The sequence below is a fragment of the Rhinolophus hipposideros genome, assembly GCF_964194185.1.
Source record: "Rhinolophus hipposideros genome assembly, chromosome: 13".
NCBI classification, from domain to species: Eukaryota; Metazoa; Chordata; class Mammalia; order Chiroptera; family Rhinolophidae; genus Rhinolophus; species Rhinolophus hipposideros.
Window position 1 is genome coordinate 111,854 of NC_138059.1, and position 18,387 is coordinate 130,240.

The 18,387-nt window shown below is 54.4% G+C and overlaps 2 protein-coding genes across 9 annotated transcripts; both read left to right on the top strand.

The window, feature by feature from the left end:
• Positions 1–4,677: 4,677 nt before the first annotated feature.
• LOC308506644 (histone H3.3A-like) lies at positions 4,678–5,391 on the top strand (the record flags this gene model as incomplete). Its single annotated transcript, XM_081070368.1, has 1 exon — positions 4,678–5,391. One exon carries the CDS (start codon positions 4,678–4,680, stop codon positions 5,086–5,088), a length of 411 nt encoding a protein of 136 aa, XP_080926494.1. The 3' UTR covers positions 5,089–5,391.
• Positions 5,392–7,253: 1,862 nt separating this feature from the next.
• ZNF7 (zinc finger protein 7) lies at positions 7,254–17,090 on the top strand. Of its 8 annotated transcripts, none has more exons than XM_081070629.1 (5): positions 7,254–7,365; positions 8,560–8,602; positions 8,944–9,103; positions 10,794–10,910; positions 14,380–17,090. In XM_081070629.1, exons 2-5 carry the CDS (start codon positions 8,576–8,578, stop codon positions 16,155–16,157), a joined length of 2,082 nt encoding a protein of 693 aa, XP_080926755.1. In that variant the 5' UTR covers positions 7,254–7,365; positions 8,560–8,575; the 3' UTR covers positions 16,158–17,090. The 8 variants fall into 8 exon arrangements, with proteins under 8 accessions (XP_080926755.1, XP_080926756.1, XP_080926754.1 ...); XM_081070630.1 differs by having other exon boundaries at positions 8,977–9,103; XM_081070624.1 differs by lacking the exon at positions 7,254–7,365 and adding an exon at positions 7,436–7,839.
• The last annotated feature ends 1,297 nt before the right edge of the window (positions 17,091–18,387 follow it).

Below are 18,387 nucleotides of genomic sequence, written 5' to 3' on the forward strand. Positions count from 1 at the left end.
TCTACATTTCAAGCAGTCAGTATACATGTGTCTGTATTTTTACAAACAGGATGCTTCTGCACATATTTGCAATGACTTTTGATGTGTTTACTCGCTGGGCTGAACTACAGTCCCCAGAATTCTCTGTCAGGTGGGTTCTGGACAAGGAAGCGAGGTGGCAGCCACTGTAGGTCACACACCTTCCCAGTATTGAGACACTAACTTAGGTGCTACTGTGAAGGGATTTTGCAGGTGTGATGAAAGTACCTAATCAACTGACTAAGTTAATCAAAGGGAGATGATCCTTGTGGGCCTGGCCTAATCAGCGGAAAGGCTTTTCAAAGCTTAGGCTTCCCTGAGACTCCTGCCTGTGGAAAAGCATCAGCTGGTGGTCTTGCCCTCCTGAGTCACAGCTCTGAGGCCTTTGAGCTTGTTTAGCAGCCCCCACGACTGCCGGCTCCTTACTTCCTCCTTGTTCTGCTTCTCGGTTGGACCCTGACTGACCCACAACCTTCTGCACCTTGGCTTTTCCACAAGCACATGGAAGTGTCCTTCCATGCGGGGAGAAGCACAGCTACCCCATTCTCTGTGGTGTGGATGTGCCATTGGTGACAATTGTCTCCGTATGAGTAGACATTGCATCGCTGCCCACCCCATGTGCATACAATGCCATCATAAGAGTGTTTACATAAATCCTGGCTGTTATCACTTTCTGTAAATGTGAGAGCCGCGGCCTGAAAGGTTCAGACACTGTCTTCACAGGATTTGAGGTTTTGTGAGGCTTCAGTGTCAGGGCGATTCCAGGTCCCTGCCTGTGGTAGTCGCACAGCAGCTTAACCATTTGTCCCCTCCTGCCTTTCCCTAAGAAAGGAAGGATTGTGGAACTGTGCCTCCTTGGGATTAGAGTTTTATGACTCGTGTCTCTCTGCCTGGTCTCTAGAAAGAAGGGTTCGCAGTCAAAGATGAATAAGATTCCTTACGGAAGGAATTCAAGCCAGGCGGGACCCCATTGAGGCTCCTGATGAGCTGCTGTAAAATAAATGGAAAGGAGCCTTGTCTTCCTTCCCCTTTGCTTGAGAAAAGCAGCTACTGACGCTGCTCCCTTTTACCTAGTTGTGAGAGAGGTCCATTAGAGCGATAAGATCTCGCTCTTACTGCTCAGCTCATGGAATGGTTCATCACGAGAGACTTTCTCCCCTCCGGGAGGTACATACCACACCTTAGATATCATGGGACTGTATGCCTCTGTTGCTGTGGGACCTACAATTGGGCTCAAAAACTATTTTTTTAATTTTGCAAGAGTTTCACAGGCTGTGCCTAAAATCATGTGATTTCTTTGTTTGTAATCAATAAATACCCCACTCGACCCTATTCGCTGCTCCAGTCTCTTGAGGCTGCGAGTCCCTTGGTCCTCTGTGATTTAACTGTATTTGAGTCTCTGTCTCTTTATTGTAGTTTAACCCTCACCGCCTCCCTCGTCTTCCCACAGCTTGTGTTGTGCAGGTCGCAGCACCTGCCTCACTCCCTTCCCAACCTCCAATCTCAAGCTGGGGCTTCCATTGTGTTTGGCCAATGGAAGCCCGTAGTCAGGAAAGTCCTCTGACAGTTGACCTGGGCAGAGATGGAGTGCAGAGGGAGGAGAGAAGGCAACCTGGGAGAGCAAATGTGAGCAGGAGGCACCGCCACGCATGACCGACGTGCTCTTCCGACGCTGCTTGCTGTGCTCTCATTGACTATGAACCCACCATGCTGCACTGCTCAGGGCTCCTCAAACTGCGCCTTTGAAAGTCAGCCCTTCCTCTGTCAGCTGTCCTGCGGCGAATACCCCAGACAGAAAAGTAGAGTCTGCTTTTGGGGATGCCACATGTCAGATCCCTTAGTCTGTCTGGCGTTCTCCCCGTGTCCCCCAAGTTCCTGCGACCCGCACGGGGCCTGAGCGGAGCACCGCGTCCTCCCACTGGGGCCGATTCCCGCGTCGGCCGCCGGCGCTGTCCGCGGTGCTGAACCCCCGCCAGGCGCAGCCGTGAGGAGTGCGCCCTACCAGGGAGTGTGGCCGCGGGCCGCGGGCAGGAGCCTATGTTCTCAGGGCTGTCTACAAGGTCCGAAGTAAAGACGATTCGGGTGATTCGGTGTGAAGAATGAGCAGAGAGAAGTGCGCCTGGGCTTTTCCTGTGCTGACACGTAGTCTTGCGGTACCCGCAACGCCCCAGCACCGAGGGAAGGAGGCTGTGGCCAGCGTCGCCTCCTGCCCGCCCCCATCACTCTGTCCCTACGTTCGCCTGCGAGCCTGTCTATGGTGCAGCTACAACCTGTCATGACTTCCTCGCCTTTCTCTGCCTCTGGATGCCACTAATGGATTTCGGAACCTGTTCCTCACAGAAGCCACAAAATTGGAACCTCACCGAGATGGTGTGCAGTTCTTCTGCGTCAGAAAGAAGACAGAAGTCTCTGTTTTCCTTAGGACCGAATGTCCTGGAAAGTGCTGTCCCGCAAACCATGTTCCTGGGCCACTCCCCACAGTACGGTTGAAAGTGTGACAAAGAATGACGCCCACCTCAATTCTCCCTGGTTTCCTGTGTCCCAGACTTTGCCTCCTGTCAGTGTGTTCCTACTTCATCACTCTTCCTCCTTGGGAAGGGTTCCGGCATTGCTATAGAAGGTTCCCCTCCTGGGATCTGACCTCATGTTCCTGCATTTTAGCAAAAAGAGGCTCCAAAGACGCTCCCTCCGTCCACACCCATTTCCCACTCCACTACACAGGCGCAGGCATGTCTAAAACCGTTTTCTCCTCCTCATTCCGCACTGGGGAAAAGAAGACAAAACCGGGAAGGGCAGATACCCTCTCTTCTGAGTTAAAGGAAATACTGGAGCAATGAGGGAATATTCAGTTTTACATTAATGTTTGTGAATTTGAAAGTTCTCAAGTTGTCCTTAATTTGAGGAAATGGGGCAAAAGAAAGCAAGAAAATAAGGTAGGGAACTAAAGGCGGTGTGACAGGGCTCACAGAAAAGCTGGGCTCTATGATGGTACATTTTAGCCAGGGGTGCAGCCTTCGCAGAAAGAGTGAGGAAGATCTGGACACTCTGAGGACCTCCTGTGGGACAGGTGAGGGTACAGTGTTTTGATGTCTGACCCAGGTGAAAGGAATCCTAGTACTCCCACCTTGCCAGCTGGGTGATGGTGACCCTCACCTCATGGGACTGTTGAGGACAAATGTACCACATAGCCAAAGAATCGATGGGTCCTATTCTTAGGACATGGAGCTGGAGAATGGAAGCCGATAAAGGTGGTGTCTAAGTTTCAGAAAGTTTGAAAGGAGGTAGCGGTGAGAAATGGCGCTGGTGGGAGGGAACAGATGAGGTCACCAAAAAAGCCTATTTTTCAGCTCTGAATTTTTTCCCAATTTGTTTTTTAATTGGGGAAGATGAGCACAACTTTATTGGGGAACAGTGTGTACTTCCGGGACTTTTCCAAGTCAAGTTGTTGTCCTTTCAGTCTTAGTTGCAGGGGGTGCAGCCCACCATCCCTTGTGGGAGTCGAGGAGTTGAACCAGCAACCTTGTGGTTGAGAGTCCGCACTCCAACCAACTGAGCCATCTGGCCACCCAGGAGCTGAGCAGCAGCTCATTGACTTCATTCTAGTTGCAGAGGATGCAGCTCGCTGGCCCATGTGGCCAGTGTGGGAATCGAACTGGCAGCCCCGTTGCGCAGAGCTCGTGCTCTAACCAACTAAGCCACCCATCTGCCCTTTTCCCAATGTTCTTTACCGTGGTAAATACACATAACATAATATTAATCATCTTACCCACTTCAAGTGTACAGTTTGATGGTACTAAGTAAATCCACATTGTTGTGCAACCATCCCCACCAATCATTTCCAGAATTCTTTTCATCTTGCAAAACTGAAACTCTGTCCCCATTAAACAATAACTCCCCATTCACCCCCTCCCAGCCTCTGGCAACCACCATTCTACTTTCTGTCTCTATAATTTTGACTGTTCCAGATACTTCATATAAGTGGAATCATACAGTATTGCCCTTTTGACTTATTCTACTTAGCATAATGTCCTCAAGGTTCATCCATGGTGTAACGTGGGATAGAATTTCATTTTTTACCTTTGCTTTTTTTCTTTTTCCCCTTTTTCCACCTGCCCCTTCCCCCAACTCTGGTTCAAGCCATTGTTCTCAGTCTAGTTGTGTAGGGCACAGCTCCCTGGCCCACACTGCTGTTATGAGCCTCACCCTCCCCCCTGCTGAGGCAGTCTGTCGCTCACAGCAGCTCACAGTGGCTCTCGCCGGCTGCCGGCCGCTCACGCTAGCCACCGGCCACTCCTGGCAGCACACGTAGCCCACAGCAGCCTACATCTACCTATGGCCGCACACGCTCACCTCCGGATGCTCAGAGCAGCCCAACTCCAGGGAGAGCTGTTGTTCATAATCTTAGCAATAGAGGGCGCAGCTCACGGGCTCATGTGGGAATCCAACCAGAGATCTCAGCCTTAGGAGAACCAGGCTCTGACCACTGGAGACACTGGGCAGGCCCAGAATTTTTTTTTTTTTTTTTTTTTAAAGATTTTATTGGGGAATTGTGTTCGCAGCCGCCGCCGCGCCGCCGTCGCTCTCTAACTCCAGCGCCGCCTCTAGCTCGCCGAGCTCCAGCCGAAGGAGAAGGGGGGTAAGTAAGGAGGTCTCTGTACCATGGCTCCTACAAAGCAGACTGCCCGCAAATCTACCGGTGGTAAAGCACCCAGGAAGCAGCTGGCTACAAAAGCCGCTCGCAAGAGTGCGCCCTCTACTGGAGGGGTGAAGAAACCTCATCGTTACAGGCCTGGTACCGTGGCACTCCGTGAAATTAGACGTTATCAGAAGTCCACTGAACTTCTGATTCGCAAACTTCCCTTCCAGCGTCTGGTGCGAGAAATTGCTCAGGACTTCAAAACAGATCTGCGCTTTCAGAGTGCAGCTATTGGTGCTTTGCAGGAGGCAAGTGAGGCCGATCTGGTTGGCCTTTTTGAAGATACCAACCTGTGTGCTATCCATGCCAAACGTGTAACAATTATGCCAAAAGACATCCAGCTAGCACGCCGCATACGTGGAGAACGTGCTTAAGAATCCACTATGATGGGAAACATTTCATTCTTTAAAAAAAAAAAAATTTCTCTTCTTCCTGTTATTGGTAGTTCTGAATGTTAGTTATTTTTTTTTCCATGGGGTCAAAAGGTACCTAAGTATATGATTGCAAGTGGAAAAATAGGGGACAGAAATCAGGTATTGGCAGTTTTTCCATTTTCATTTGTGTGTGAATTTTTAATATAAATGCGGGGACAAAGCATTAATGCAAGTCAAAAGTTTCAGTGAACAAGTTTCAGCAGTTCAACTTTATAACAATTATAAATAAACCTGTTAAATTTTTCTGGACAATGCCAGCATTTGGATTTTTTTAAAACAAGTAAATTTCTTATTGATGGCAACTAAATGGTGTTTGTAGCATTTTTATCATACAGTAGATTCCATCCATTCGCTATACTTTTCTAACTGAGTTGTCCTACATGCAAGTACATGTTTTTAATGTTGTCTGTCTTCTGTGCTGTTCCTGTAAGTTTGCTATTAAAATACATTAAACTTAAAAAAAAAAAAAAGATTTTATTGGGGAAGAGGAACAGGACTTTATTGGGAAACAGTGTGTGCTTCGAGGACTTTTTTCCAAGTCAAGTTGTTGTCCTTTCAATCTTAATTGTGGAGGGTGCTGTTCAGCTTCAAGTTGTTGTCCTTTCAGTCTTAGTTGTGGAGGGCGCAGCTCAGCTCCAGGTCCAGTTGCCATTGCTAGTTGCAGGGGGCGCAGCCCACCGTGCCTTGCGGGAGTCGAACTGGCAACCTTGTGGTTGAGAGCCTGTGCTCCAACCAACTGAGCCATCCGGGAGGCAGCTCAGCTCTAGGTGCCGTGTTCAATCTTAGTTGCAAGGTGGTGCAAGTTGCATCATTCCTTGCAGGAGTGGAGGAATTGAACAGGCAACCTTGTAGTTGAGAGCCCACCGGCCCATGTGGGAATCAAACGGGCAGCCTTCGGAGTTAGGAGCAGGAGCTCCAACCTCCTGAGCCTCCGGGCCGGACCCATATTGTTTTTCACAGTGGCTGCACCATTACATTCCCATCAACAGTGAAAGAGAGTTCCAATTTCAACACATGCTTGCTGACACTTGTTGTTTTCTGTTTTTATTTTTTTAATAGTAGCTATCGTAAAGGATGTGAGCTCTGACGTTTTTCAACTTGCAGTGTTCAAATGGACACTAATGGGAAACAGCTTTCCTCTTGGAATAGAACCCAAAATTATTAGTGATGTTTGGTAAAGTGACTTTTGTAAAAGGTGCATCTCTGAATCCCATTTCAGCCATGTTTTTCCATATTTAGGCTCCATCCCTGTTAAGTTTGAACCTCCATTCTGAGTGAAGGAAATCTGTTTCATTTCTGGAAACCTTTTTCAGCTTTTATTTTCCTTTAAAAAAAAATAAGCTTGCTGTCCCAGAGGTTAGTCGGTCTTTCAAACAAGTTTCTATCTATCGAGAACTTGTGGTCTGTTTTGAGCACAGAAGAGAGAGGCAGGACAGAAACATCACAGGCTCTGCCTTGAGGGTCTCAGATTCGAGTAGGAGAAAAGGCGCATACCAGACAGGAGTCAGGAACGGCAGGAGGTGGGCCCAGGACTGGTGATGAGGAAGCCTCTGTGGCACAGGCCCTGTCACCCGGAGAACACCTGCGGTTTCCACAATGCTACTCTGACACTCAACCCCACAGCTGGACGTTCCTCCCAACCCCCCTCCAACCGGGGGCACGGCCTGGGTCCGACGTCTCCGCAGTCCTGGTACCTTGAACGTGTCCAGCGGGTGCCTTGTACTGTAGGAAAGCCAGGCACAGATCTACTGGGGGGATCACCGCCCCCCGGCTGGTGATCGGCGTTGCGCGGGTCCCAGCCTGGGCGACCCTCTGGCTCACCGCCAGATTCACCGGGGTCCACGCCGCCCTTTGGCCTCCAGGGCCCCGACTACCCAGGCACACAGGTGCGCAGCCCGGATCCGGCCCCATCCCTCCCCGGCCTCCGGCCCCGCCCTCCATGGGATCGGGCCCCAACCCAGTAAAGACGTGGCGCCGCCCCCCCCGCCCCCCCCCCCCCGACTCCTGCTCCGCCCTCCCTGGACTCTGAGCTTCCCTTCTGGCTCTGGCCCCGCCCCTTCTCCGAGGCTCACGTGGCTGACCTGGGAACCACAGAGACGGCGGAGACTCCGAGCCGCCCAGAGCGGCCGGAAGTCTGCGTGACGGAGCGGGCGCGGGCGTCCAGGCCCGTTTCCGGCGTCGTCGCGCATTTGGAGCCTCCGGCGGTCCTCGGGGACGGTGAGTCGGCCCGACGGCGGCGGCGCCTATAGGCGGAGCTGCCGCAGTCGACCCCCGCGTCTTCCCGCCTCCGGCAGTGCGGACCCGGCGCTCCCGGGGCTTTCCCGCGGGGAAGCTCGGGTGGCCAGGGCGACTCGGCGAGGCCGTGCGCGCCTGGCGGGGAAGCTGGTGGAGCCGCGGTTGCGTTGGCTGGCGGAGGGGGCAGGCGTGTGGCGGAGTCCGCAGGCCCGGCCGCCTGGCGGCCTCCCTCCACCCTGTCCTTGGGGGCCCCTTGACTCTCCTGCCGGCGGGACCAGCCCTTCCCGGCCCCCCTTTTCTCTCACTGACTGCCCCTTAGTGACAGTGGCCAAAAGGGCTGTGCCTTGGGCGGGGTAGGACGGCCGCCTGGGGAATGCCGGCAGCCGCTCGGGGCCTGCCCGTCGCTGCTGGGGACCCAGGATCCCGCGCCGGCCGCGGCACTCCGACGAGGCCCAGGTGGGGGCCCGCCCGACAGCGGTCACTGCTTCCCCGGCCGCCTCGCCGTGCGCACGGCGCGAGCCGCTCTGCGAGGCCGAAGCTCCACTAGGAAGCCCGCTGGTCACTCCGACCTACCAGGGAGAGCAGGGGGAGGGATTCCTACATCCACGGCCGTGGCCCGCGCTGCAGTGTCAGGCCCCTGTCGTGCAGCCTCCAGTCACCGGGCTTCCCCGCCTGCCCCACCGGCCCCTGCCTTGCGCAGGCCCTTGCTGCCTGGAGTGCCTCCCCGTGTCCATCACCGTGGCCTAGTTAGCTCCTCCGAGAAGTGACCCATCAGCCCGAGCCAGGGTTGCCTCATTGCCATCATGGTTGTATTTGGCATTGATTTGTGTGGCTGTTGAACTTTTTCCCACTAAACTGTGCTGCATGAAGGCGAGAGTCCGTGTGGTTTGCTCACTCCTCCACCCCTGCTTAGCTGAGCCCCCGCTACATGTGGCAACCACGCCTAGGTGTTGTGGAGTGGTTCACAAACGCCACAGGCTCTGAAGGATGAGGGAGGCCTCGGGCGCAGATGCCCAGGGACTGTGGCCACTCTGGCCCCACCCCATGTCCCCCCCAGAAAACACCTGGGGGTGGAGGTAAAGAATCGGAGAACATAATACCCGCTGGATTAGTCTAGATGCCAGGGGTGGGACCTCAAGCATCCTGACCTCTGACCCTTTTCATAACTGCCCACAGGTCTCAGCCAGGACACATGGATGCGCATCCACCCAGCCTCATGGTAGGAGTCTGACAGCCTCCATCCCCAGGGTCCTGTGAGGGCCATGCTTCCTCCTTGGCACCCACCCTGCCCCCCGTGCCTGGGCCTAGATCCTGTGGCCCTTCCCAGGCTCAGGTGTGCCTGTTCCCAAGGCAGTGAGCAAACCCCTACCCAGACTGGGTCCCATCTGAGGGGAGGGTTGCAAATCACCGTGGTCTGGGTCCTTCCACCTCCTCCATACCGCACCACCCCTCTTGACTTTAGAGCCAAAGGGGCCTGGGGACTGTCTCGCCCAGCCCTGTGGTGCACGTATGTGCCTGAGACATGCCATGAGGCAGCGCCAGAATGGGGCTGGCACCCAGGGGTCCCTGGGGTGCTGGTGTGTGTTCTTTCAGGAAGCTGTGACGTTTGGTGATGTGGCTGTACACTTCTCGCGGGAGGAGTGGCAGTGTCTGGACCCTGGCCAGAGGGCTCTCTACAAGGAGGTGATGCTGGAGAACCACAGCAGTGTGGCCGGACTAGGTGAGGCTGTACCTCGGGCCCCCTCCTGCCTGCATCCTCGGTCAGCACCTAACTAGCCGGGCCTCTGTCAGAGGCCGTGTGGTCATGGCTCTCTCAGGCTAAATGGAGGCCTTGGGTCTGTGCATCTTTGTGGGTCAGGGAGGGGTCATGGTGAGACAGGCAGGCTCAGCTTTGAATCACGTCACGTGGTTTAATCCTCACAGGGTAGGTGGACTTCCGGGGTCCATAGAGACTCCTTTTTGTCTGGGCTAATAGATTGACTTGTAAGACATAGAATCCAAGTTAGAAATAGCTTCTTTGCTATCTTTTTTAACTTCTAGAAGAATTCGTATAGATGGAATTAATTGAACTCTTAAGTTTTGGGTAAAATTCACCTGTAACAGCATCTGGGCCTTGGGCCCTTAGGGAAGGAAGGTCTTGCTCCAACACTTATATTTCTGTAGTCCGTGAGGGTCTGTCCAATTTGTGAATTTCTTGTGCTACTTTTCTCATTTCTAGTTTTATTAAAAGTTGACTTATTCATTTAGATTTTCAGTTTTTCTAGCATGTATTTGTTCACAGTACTCTGATAAGTCTCTATTATGCTCGTGTTGTTTCCCTTGCTTACATTTTGACAGTGTTTTTTTCGCTGTTTTGGCTATGATCGGTTTTGCTGTAGGAATATTATATTCTTTTCAAAACCAGCTTTTGGTTTTGCTCAACTTTTTTTGTGGGGGTCTTTGTTCTCTATTTTATAGACTCCTGTCCCTTGAATATTTTTCGTTTGTGTTTTACCTTTCTTATTTCTAGTAAATGTGTTTAAAAATGTAAAATTCTTTAGGTCCCGCTTTAGCTGCGTCCTAGTTGCCACTTGGTGATTGGTTACTTAATCCCTAACCCCTGATAGTTTTCAGCTACCTGTGGCATTTTGGTTGGGCGCATACTATGGTGGCGTGTGCACTGTCCCATGACGGCCTTTGTTTCTCTGGCAATGTCCCACATGTGCTTGGAGGTAACACGTGTTTCCTGTTGAGTGTGGGGTCCTGCCCACACCTGAGGCCTTCTACCTGGGATCTCTGCCCTCCCTTACCCCCTTGGCCAGAAACCTGAGGGACGCTCCAACCACGGGGCCCCTGGATAGGCTGGGAGCACACCACACTGCTGCCCCATGGCATGGGGCTGGTGGCCTCGGAAGGTGGGTGCCAGGTGGGCACCCACAGGTCTCCACCATTCCCTAGTCTCCAGGGCTTTGTGCAAGGACGTGAGGCTGGGGGCAGCCGGGTGAGAATTGGATCCTAGTGACTTGAGATTTAAAGTCCGTTTCTTGTTGATTTTTGTTGGTTTTGTCTTGTTTCTTAACCACCCCTATCTCTTGGAGCATGTCTGCCCTCTGAACAGACAGACGTGCTGGCAGTGCCTGGCTTTTCTCTTCTGGGAGTACAGCAGCCTATTCTTTGCGGACTCTTTGGTGACAGAGTCCCCTGGGGATCCTGGCCTTGCGGCACACAGGGATGGGCTGGAAGTTGCAGCTTCCTTCGCTGTCCTGCCTCAGCAGCTGGACTGCGCAGACGGAGAGGCCCGGGTGCCCCCTTGGGCAGCTGTCCTGTGCCCCCGCCGCCCCCACCCCTTTACTCCTGGAAGCCGGGGCGCTGAGCCCTGGGTTGCATCCCTAGCCATGCCAGTGTGGTACCCTTGTTTGCCACCTCGACAGCAGGATTGCTGGTCTTCAAGCCTGAGCTGATCTCCCGGCTGGAGCAGGGGCAGGAGCCGTGGGTCATCGACCTGCAGGGAGCGGAAGGGAGAGAGGCACCAAGGACCCCCCAGACAGGTGAGGCTTGACTCTGTGCCATAGATCCTGTGCCCAGTGAGGGCTGAGGGTGGGAGTTGAAGGCGGAGCGCAGGGCCTCGCGGCGGGGCCTGTGGATGGAGCAGAGACAAGTTGCAGGCTGACTGGGGAGAGACTGAACTGCAGAGAAGTAAGGACGCAAAACACCTGTGCATTATGGCAAAAGGGAGTCTGTTTTTAGAGCCACATTTTGTTCAGTTTCTAATTTTGCCAACAATCTTCCTAAGCTGAGGCACAAACATGGTGCAAGGGAAGCGGTAAGCTTGGTGCCGAGCACCTTCTCCGTCACCAAGACAATCACACTCCCAGCCTCTCAGGTCAGGCTCCTGGGCTGCTGTGACAGCACCACACACTGGAGGCCTGAGTCCGCAGAGATGACTATCTTAGTCCTATAGCCAGAGGTCCGAAACCAAGTCTTCAGCAGGCTCGTGTCCCCTCTGAAACCCGTCCAGCTTCTGGTGGCCTGGGGTTTCCTTGGCTTCTGGCCGCTTCCTTCCGTTCCTCTGCTGTCATAGTGCCTTCTTCCTGTGGGTCTGTCTTTCCCAGGACACCAGTCAGATTGGATGAGGGCCCTCCCTGATTGGTGTGACCTCATCTTAACTAACTCCAGCGCAGTGGTCCTGATTATAAACAAGCCTGTATTCTGAGCTCCTGGAGCTGGAGCTTCACACCTTTTTGGTGCACAATCGGCCCGTCGGCCCATAACGGGCACCCAGCTCCTCGTGGTGTTGGCTCCCTGCGGGCTCCTGTCGGGTGCCTACGCCTCTGGCCTGTCTGCGCCTCTCCAGCAGACACATGACCCAGTTGATTCAGGGAGGTGGGCTTGCTTGCTTCTTCACCATAGGGAGAAAATCCCATTACCCCCATTCCCCCCAGCTGCCATGTCCCAGTCACTGCCCAGGACAGGGCCTGTCCCCAAACGCGTCTCTAGGGCTGCGTGGAATCAAGTAGGAGAACCAGAGCTGTGACAGTAAATGCTTGTGCTTTTCTTTTCTGGAAGGGTCCAGAGGCGTCCTCAAAACAGGCCACTGAGTGTCTGACCCTGTTCACACGCCATGTGCGGGAGGCGCTGCAGCTGTGTGCAGGGTGTCGGGAACCTTGAGCCCAGCCCCCAGTGCGCTTGCCTCCAGAACTGAAGGTCCTGCCTTCTGTTTTGCCCGTTTTATGATCTCTCCTGGAAAGGAGTTAAGGTATTGACTGGCCCAGCTGAAACCCAGCCCCCAGTTAAATATTGCCAAGGTGGAGGAGACCTTTCAGAGAGGGTGCCCTGGCAGACAAGCGAGTTCAAGTTGGCAGTCCCTTAGTTCAGCGGCTTATGTGCTGTGAGTGGTCTCTGCAGGTGAGACCTGGAGCCGTTCACTGGCCTGAGCGTCGGGCAGGGCAGGGCACAGCCTTGTGCCTGAGCTTTTGTGGGACATGTCAGGAAAATGCAAACACCTGGAGATATGATTTTGCCGGCTGGTGCAGCAGGTACCCCAGGATTGACCCGGAGTGGCAAAAGAGGGCAGGGCCTGCAGCTGTGCCTCCATCACCGTCACCATGGTCCCCAGAGCGCCCAGCCCTCTGGGCTTCATCACAGTGCCCAAGGGCTCCATGGGAAGTGTTACAGCCAGCGTGATTGGTGCAATGGGAGAGTTCCCCGAGGGCTGACTCAGGTTTCACCCGTTTGGGGCTAAGGGGCTCGGCACACGTCGGGGGTGATGGATGCCAGCAGTGGGAGGCTGGGTCGTGTGACAACACCTGGGCTTGCTGACCGGTGCTTGTGGAAGTTGGGCCCTATGCCCCCACAGGTTGCGCAACGGCCTGTTCTCAGGCGTGGCTGGAACAAGCAGATCCTGGAAGCCTTGTGTTTTCTCAGATAGGAACTTTAAGGGCACCTGGGGTCATCCTAGGCATGTGGCCTTGATCAAGGGTGAGGAGAGGGTCTTTGTCAGAGGAGGCCGCCACTGGCAGCTGGGATAGGAAGAGATGGGCTATGCTGTGTGCCGGCAGGGAGGGAGCGTGGGGCAAGCCATTCCTGCCGGGCATGGCATACAGGGAGGTGGGACCTTTGTCCTGTAACTGCTCCTTACGCACTGGGTTCCAGGAGCCTGAGGGAGGCTGCTCGGAGCAGCCGGCAGGTTTGTGCTGGCCTTGTCCTACAGCTGTGCTGTGGCCACTTGGCTCTGTGTGCAGCAGGAAGCCTGGGGCTCGTGGCTGGTTCGGCAGTGAGGTGTTCCCACCTGCTTCTGTGGCCATCCATGGGGGGGGCCTCTGCGTCCAAGCTCCCAGTCTTAACAGAGGGTGGCCCAGGTTGGGCCGAGCGATTCAACTCCATGTGGCTGCTTGCGCCTGGTGAGCAGCTTTGTGAGATTGTGTTTGTGCAGAAAGATGGTGAGAACCAGGTGGGAGGTGTCCCACATCGTAAGGGCACAGAGCCATCACACGGGTGTGTGTTTGGGGGAACAGACTTTGGCCCATTCCCAAATCTCTCATTAGCTGTGTGACTGTGAGTGAGTTACTTAGCCTCTCTGAGCCCCATACCCCATATCTGGGTTGTCGTGAAGTCTAGTGGAAGAACGAGCGGGAACTGTCCTGTGCACAGTGCCCAGTGCACGGCAGGCTCTTCCTCACACACGCCAGGACTGATAGGTGCGAGGGCCTGCCTTCAGTGTGGGCTGGTGTCCTGCTTGTGCCCTGGATGTGATCAGGGATGATGGGGTCTGACTTACGCAGAAATGCTAACTGGGATTGCAGAGTGGGGAGGAGACTGATGGTTACTTGGAAAGTCCATAGGGAAAGTGGACACAAGGAAGGCCTTGTTGGGGACACGCAGGGGTAGGAAGACCCCCCAGAAGCCCAAGGGAAGAAGTCTATGTGGGCCAGTGGGTGTGGCCACTCAGAAGCTGAGGGGCAGACTGGCAAGAGGCACAGTCCGCTGCGAGTTGCGGGGAAGGGCTTGTTGGCATCTGGAGGGAGCTGAGCTCAGGCCAGGGGTCCTGCTCAGAAGCCCAGCCAGCGGACAGCACAGTGCCCATCCCTCTTTTCGTACTTTGAAATCAACCTTTCATTCTCACTGCCCACCTCTGGATATGGTGGCCTCCACCCACTCAACCTAATGCCTTCTCGCTAAACTTCCCGCTCTCTCAAGCTCACTTTCTGGGTTTTTCCTCACCCCATTCCCCATCCCATAGGATGAACCTGTCTGCAGATGTCATGTCCTCGAGGGAGGGTGGCTCTGAGCTCTCTGCCAAGCACACAATATTTGTAGGAATGCGTAAAGCAGAAATTTGAATGGAACCAAATTTTGAAAATTGTCAAAAGTGTCAATTTCTCATAGTGCCTTTCCATGTGGGGTGTCCTGGGAGGCAGTTCCCAGGGATGACCCCACCCCCACCCCACCCCACCCCAGGCCATTGTCTTTCCACTGAGCACAGGAGATAAGGAGTGTTGCCCTGCCTGTTTGTTTCAGGTTCTACGATTAGTACTGAGGGTGAGCAGGCCCGAGAGGATGCAGACACTCTACAATCAGAATCCCCTGCAACGATGTTCAGAATTGCCCCACGGGCTTGTCCTCGGAGTCCCGGCTCTGGTGACACCTCAGATTCTGAGGTCTGGACAGAGAGTGAGTCTAGCTCCCTCTTCAAGAAGTACCGCTTGAACATGGGGATGGTGGCCCCCAGGAAGACTTTGGCCGAGGAGGATATGCAGGGACATGGCGAGCTGGGAAGTCAGCTGGATAGACGCCAGGGGGGCACTGCAGAGGCAGTGTCCCGAAGATGTGATGTGTGCGGCAGGACGTTTGGGTCCACGTCGGCTGTTGCTCTGCCTCAGGAAATTAACACACAGAAGAAACCTAACCGATGTCAAGAGTGCCAGAAAACGTTACCCGATTGCCTGCAGGGAAAACACCGAGGGACCTGCCGTGGAGAGAAGCCTCACGAGTGTGAGGAGTGTGGGAAAGCCTTCCGGTTGTGCTCACAGCTCAATCAGCACCAGAGAATCCACACCGGAGAGAAGCCGTTCAAGTGCATTGAGTGTGGAAAAGCCTTTCGCCTGAGCTCCAAACTCATTCAGCATCAGCGTACTCACACAGGGGAGAAGCCCTACAGGTGTGATGAGTGTGGGAAGGCCTTTGGTCAGAGCTCCAGCCTCATCCACCATCAGAGGGTCCACACAGGAGAGAGGCCCTATGGCTGCCGCGAGTGTGGGAAGGCCTTCAGCCAGCAGTCCCAGCTGGTCAGACACCAGCGGACGCACACTGGAGAGAGGCCCTACCCGTGCCGGGAATGCGGGAAGGCCTTCAGCCAGAGCTCCACGCTTGCACAGCACCAGCGCGTGCACACAGCAGGGAACCCCCCAGTCCCAAGAACCCTGGGCAGCACCAGCCTCGCCCACCCGAGAACTCATGCAACCGAAAAACCGTTTAAGTGTAACGAGTGTGGGAAGGCCTTCAGGTGGGTCTCCCGCCTCAGTCAGCACCAGCTGACTCACACTGGAGAGAAGCCTTACAAGTGCAACAAGTGTGCGAAAGCCTTCGGCTGTAGCTCACGGCTTATTCGCCACCAGAGAACTCACACTGGAGAAAAACCATTTAAATGTGAGGAATGTGGGAAAGGCTTTGTCCAGGGCTCACACCTGATTCAGCACCAGAGGATCCACACTGGAGAGAAGCCCTATGCGTGTGGTGATTGTGGGAAAGCCTTTAGCCAGAGCTCCAGCCTCATCTACCACCAGAGGATCCATAAGGGAGAGAAGCCATACGGCTGCCTGGAGTGTGGGAAGGCGTTCAGCATGAGCACGCAGCTCACCATTCACCAGCGGGTCCACACGGGGGAGAGGCCCTACAAATGTGGTGAGTGTGGGAAGGCCTTCAGCCAGAACTCTACCCTTTTCCAGCACCAGATAATCCATGCCGGAGTGAAGCCGTACGGGTGTGGTGAGTGTGGGAAAGCCTTCAGTCGGAGCTCATATCTCATCGAGCACCAGAGGATACACACACGAGCCCAGTGGTATCACGAGTATGGGAATACCCTGGGAGGTCCTACCCAAGTGAGCCGTAAAAAAGTCAACACCGTAAAGAAACTACACAGATGTAGTGAATGTGAGAAAATATTCAGATGGCGCTCACATCTAATTATACATCAAAGAATTCACACTGGAGAGAAACCTTATAAATGTAATGAGTGTGGCAAAGCCTTTAACCGGAGCTCAAGGCTCACTCAGCATCAGAAGACTCACGTGGGGTAGACCGCTCGCCTCGTGTGATCGGTAAACCCACAGCCTTAATCCTTCACACGGGGTCGTTTATATGACGTGAACTTGGAATGTGCTGCAGACCCCAGTGCACAGTGTCTGTTTGCTGGAATGTTCGACTTCGGCCCGTTCAGTAAAGCCTGTGTCCCCATTGGGGCCTCGTGGAGAGCCCCGAGCTCATGGCAGCTGCCTGCCGTACCCCTCAGCAGCAAGGGTGGCAGTGCTAGTAGAAGTCCGAGCTGTGCCTTCTTCAGCTGCCCCTTTTCCTTGGACTGCACCCCATCAGAGCCACCAGGGGTCCCTGGGCCCCATGCAGCTTCTCTGGAGAGGCTGGTCAGTGCTGTTCATGTGCTGAGCGCGGGCCAGTGACAGCAGTCCAGAAATGGTGCCTGGGCCCAGGGACATCACCTTTGCTCTGCTCCCCACACCCAGAGCCCGCCTGTTTGTCTGGCAGCTGTATGCCCCCCCACTGACACCCGGAGCCAGTCCCTAGCCGCAGCTGCGTGTAGGAGCGGCTCCTGGTAGCCCCACCCGGGGGCCAGGGAGTGTCTTGTTTACCTCCGCTTACCAGATTTCCCAGAAGGCCTGCTACAAACTGTCAGACTTGGAGACAGGCTGCAGTGGAGTCAGCGTGGTCACATGGGTTCCCCTCACCCCCAGGGCCTATGGGGCGATGCCGAGGGCCCTGATGGTTGCTGTGCCCGGGGCGTTGAGGAACAGCTTGGGGGACTCACTGTGAGTCACCAGTGAGCTGGCAGGACGGGGGCGTCACTTCATCCCTCAGGTTTTGTCTGCCTACTTGGCCTTGAGTGGCCCAGGTGACAAGTAGTCAGGGCCACCCGGCGTTCAGGGCATGCACAGTAGAATGTGCAGAAAGGTGGCCAGTCCCAATAGTCTGCCCTGTGGTCTGAGTCTTTCTTAGCTGAACTTGAGTTTTTTTTTTTTTTTTTTTTTTTTTTTTTATTTTTATTTTTATTTTTTTTTAATTTATTTATTGGGGTGACAATTGTTAATGATAAATTTTAACTCTTATTTTAAGTGTGTTTTTCCAGGACCCATCAGCTCCAAGTCACATAGTAGTTTCAATCTAGTAGTGGAGGGCACAGCTCACTGGCCCATGTGGGGATCGAACTAGCAACCCTGTTGTTCAGAGCTCGTGCTCTAACCAACTGAGCCAACCAGCCGCCCTGAACTTGAGTTTTTACGCAGATCAGCCATTCTGATTAATATGACCGGTGGACTGGGACCATGTCCACTCACTGTGGCTCTCACAGCATCTGATTAAGGTCTTGCAGCTGCCAAGGTCTGCAGATGACAGTGACCTGCCACGCTGACCACAGCCCCGCCCACTGCCTTGGACTCACCCACTGTGAACAAGTTCCAGGCCAGGGTCACTCGATGGGTCACTGCCCAGGACCACCCACTCGGCACCTGCCGATAATTGGTGTCATTGTCAGTAATTGTTGGGGCAGCGTCTGGGCGAGAGGTCCCCAGCCCAGTGCAGAGGCCCATTTCTCCCACATGCACACAGGTAGCCCAGAGGAACACGGGTCACTTCAGGATCTATTATGACACTTGATTTGAGTCACCATCACACTGGTTTGGTTACGCACACTGGCAGGTCCCCAACACCTTGAAGCCTCAATCGCCATGCACAGACAGCCTGTAGCAAGTTACGGATTTGTGTCGGGTGAAGTAAGTGATGGTCCCAGCATTTGCACCAGGAGGTTCCAGAGCTTAACGGCAACGTCAGGAGCAGCTGATTGAAGACGGCCAAGTCAATGTGAGTTTCTGTGTCTCCGGCGCATGGATGGGGATCTCAGCCCTGCAGCAGGTCACCTGACTGCCAGCCGGTGCCCGGATACCATGCAGCTAGTGCTCACTTCAGTGGCGGCAGCCCCGCCCCTCCAGTCGTCCCCTCTTCCACCCAGAACTTATGTCCGGAAGAGTCACTTCAAGAGGAGCAGTATCTTCCATGAGTGGTGCAGAGACTGGACACGTGTCCCCACCTTGGCCACTGTGCTTATCCAGGTTGTCAGCCCTGCACATGTGGACGGGGTGTCGTATCTGAATGGACCAAGAATGTTTTAGGCCACCCAACAATGGGATGGTGCATGGACAGGCCACGTTCCTGCCACCTGCCTGCACTTGGTTCTGTCGTCGCTGGAAGGCCGTGCCGTCGGATCCCGCCTCACTTGCTGCCTCCTGGGTAATGGTGGGACAA

Excerpts from the sequence above, each read along its gene's own strand:
- ZNF7 (XM_081070624.1), top strand. The coding sequence starts at position 7,757 with ATGCCGGCAGCCGCTCGGGGCCTGCCCGTCGCTGCTGGGGACCCAGGA. Across the intron at positions 7,840-8,559 it reads GGCACTCCGACGAGGCCCAG|GTCTCAGCCAGGACACATGG; the intron begins GTGGGGGCCCGC and ends AACTGCCCACAG. Across the intron at positions 9,104-10,793 it reads CAGCAGTGTGGCCGGACTAG|CAGGATTGCTGGTCTTCAAG; the intron begins GTGAGGCTGTAC and ends CCACCTCGACAG.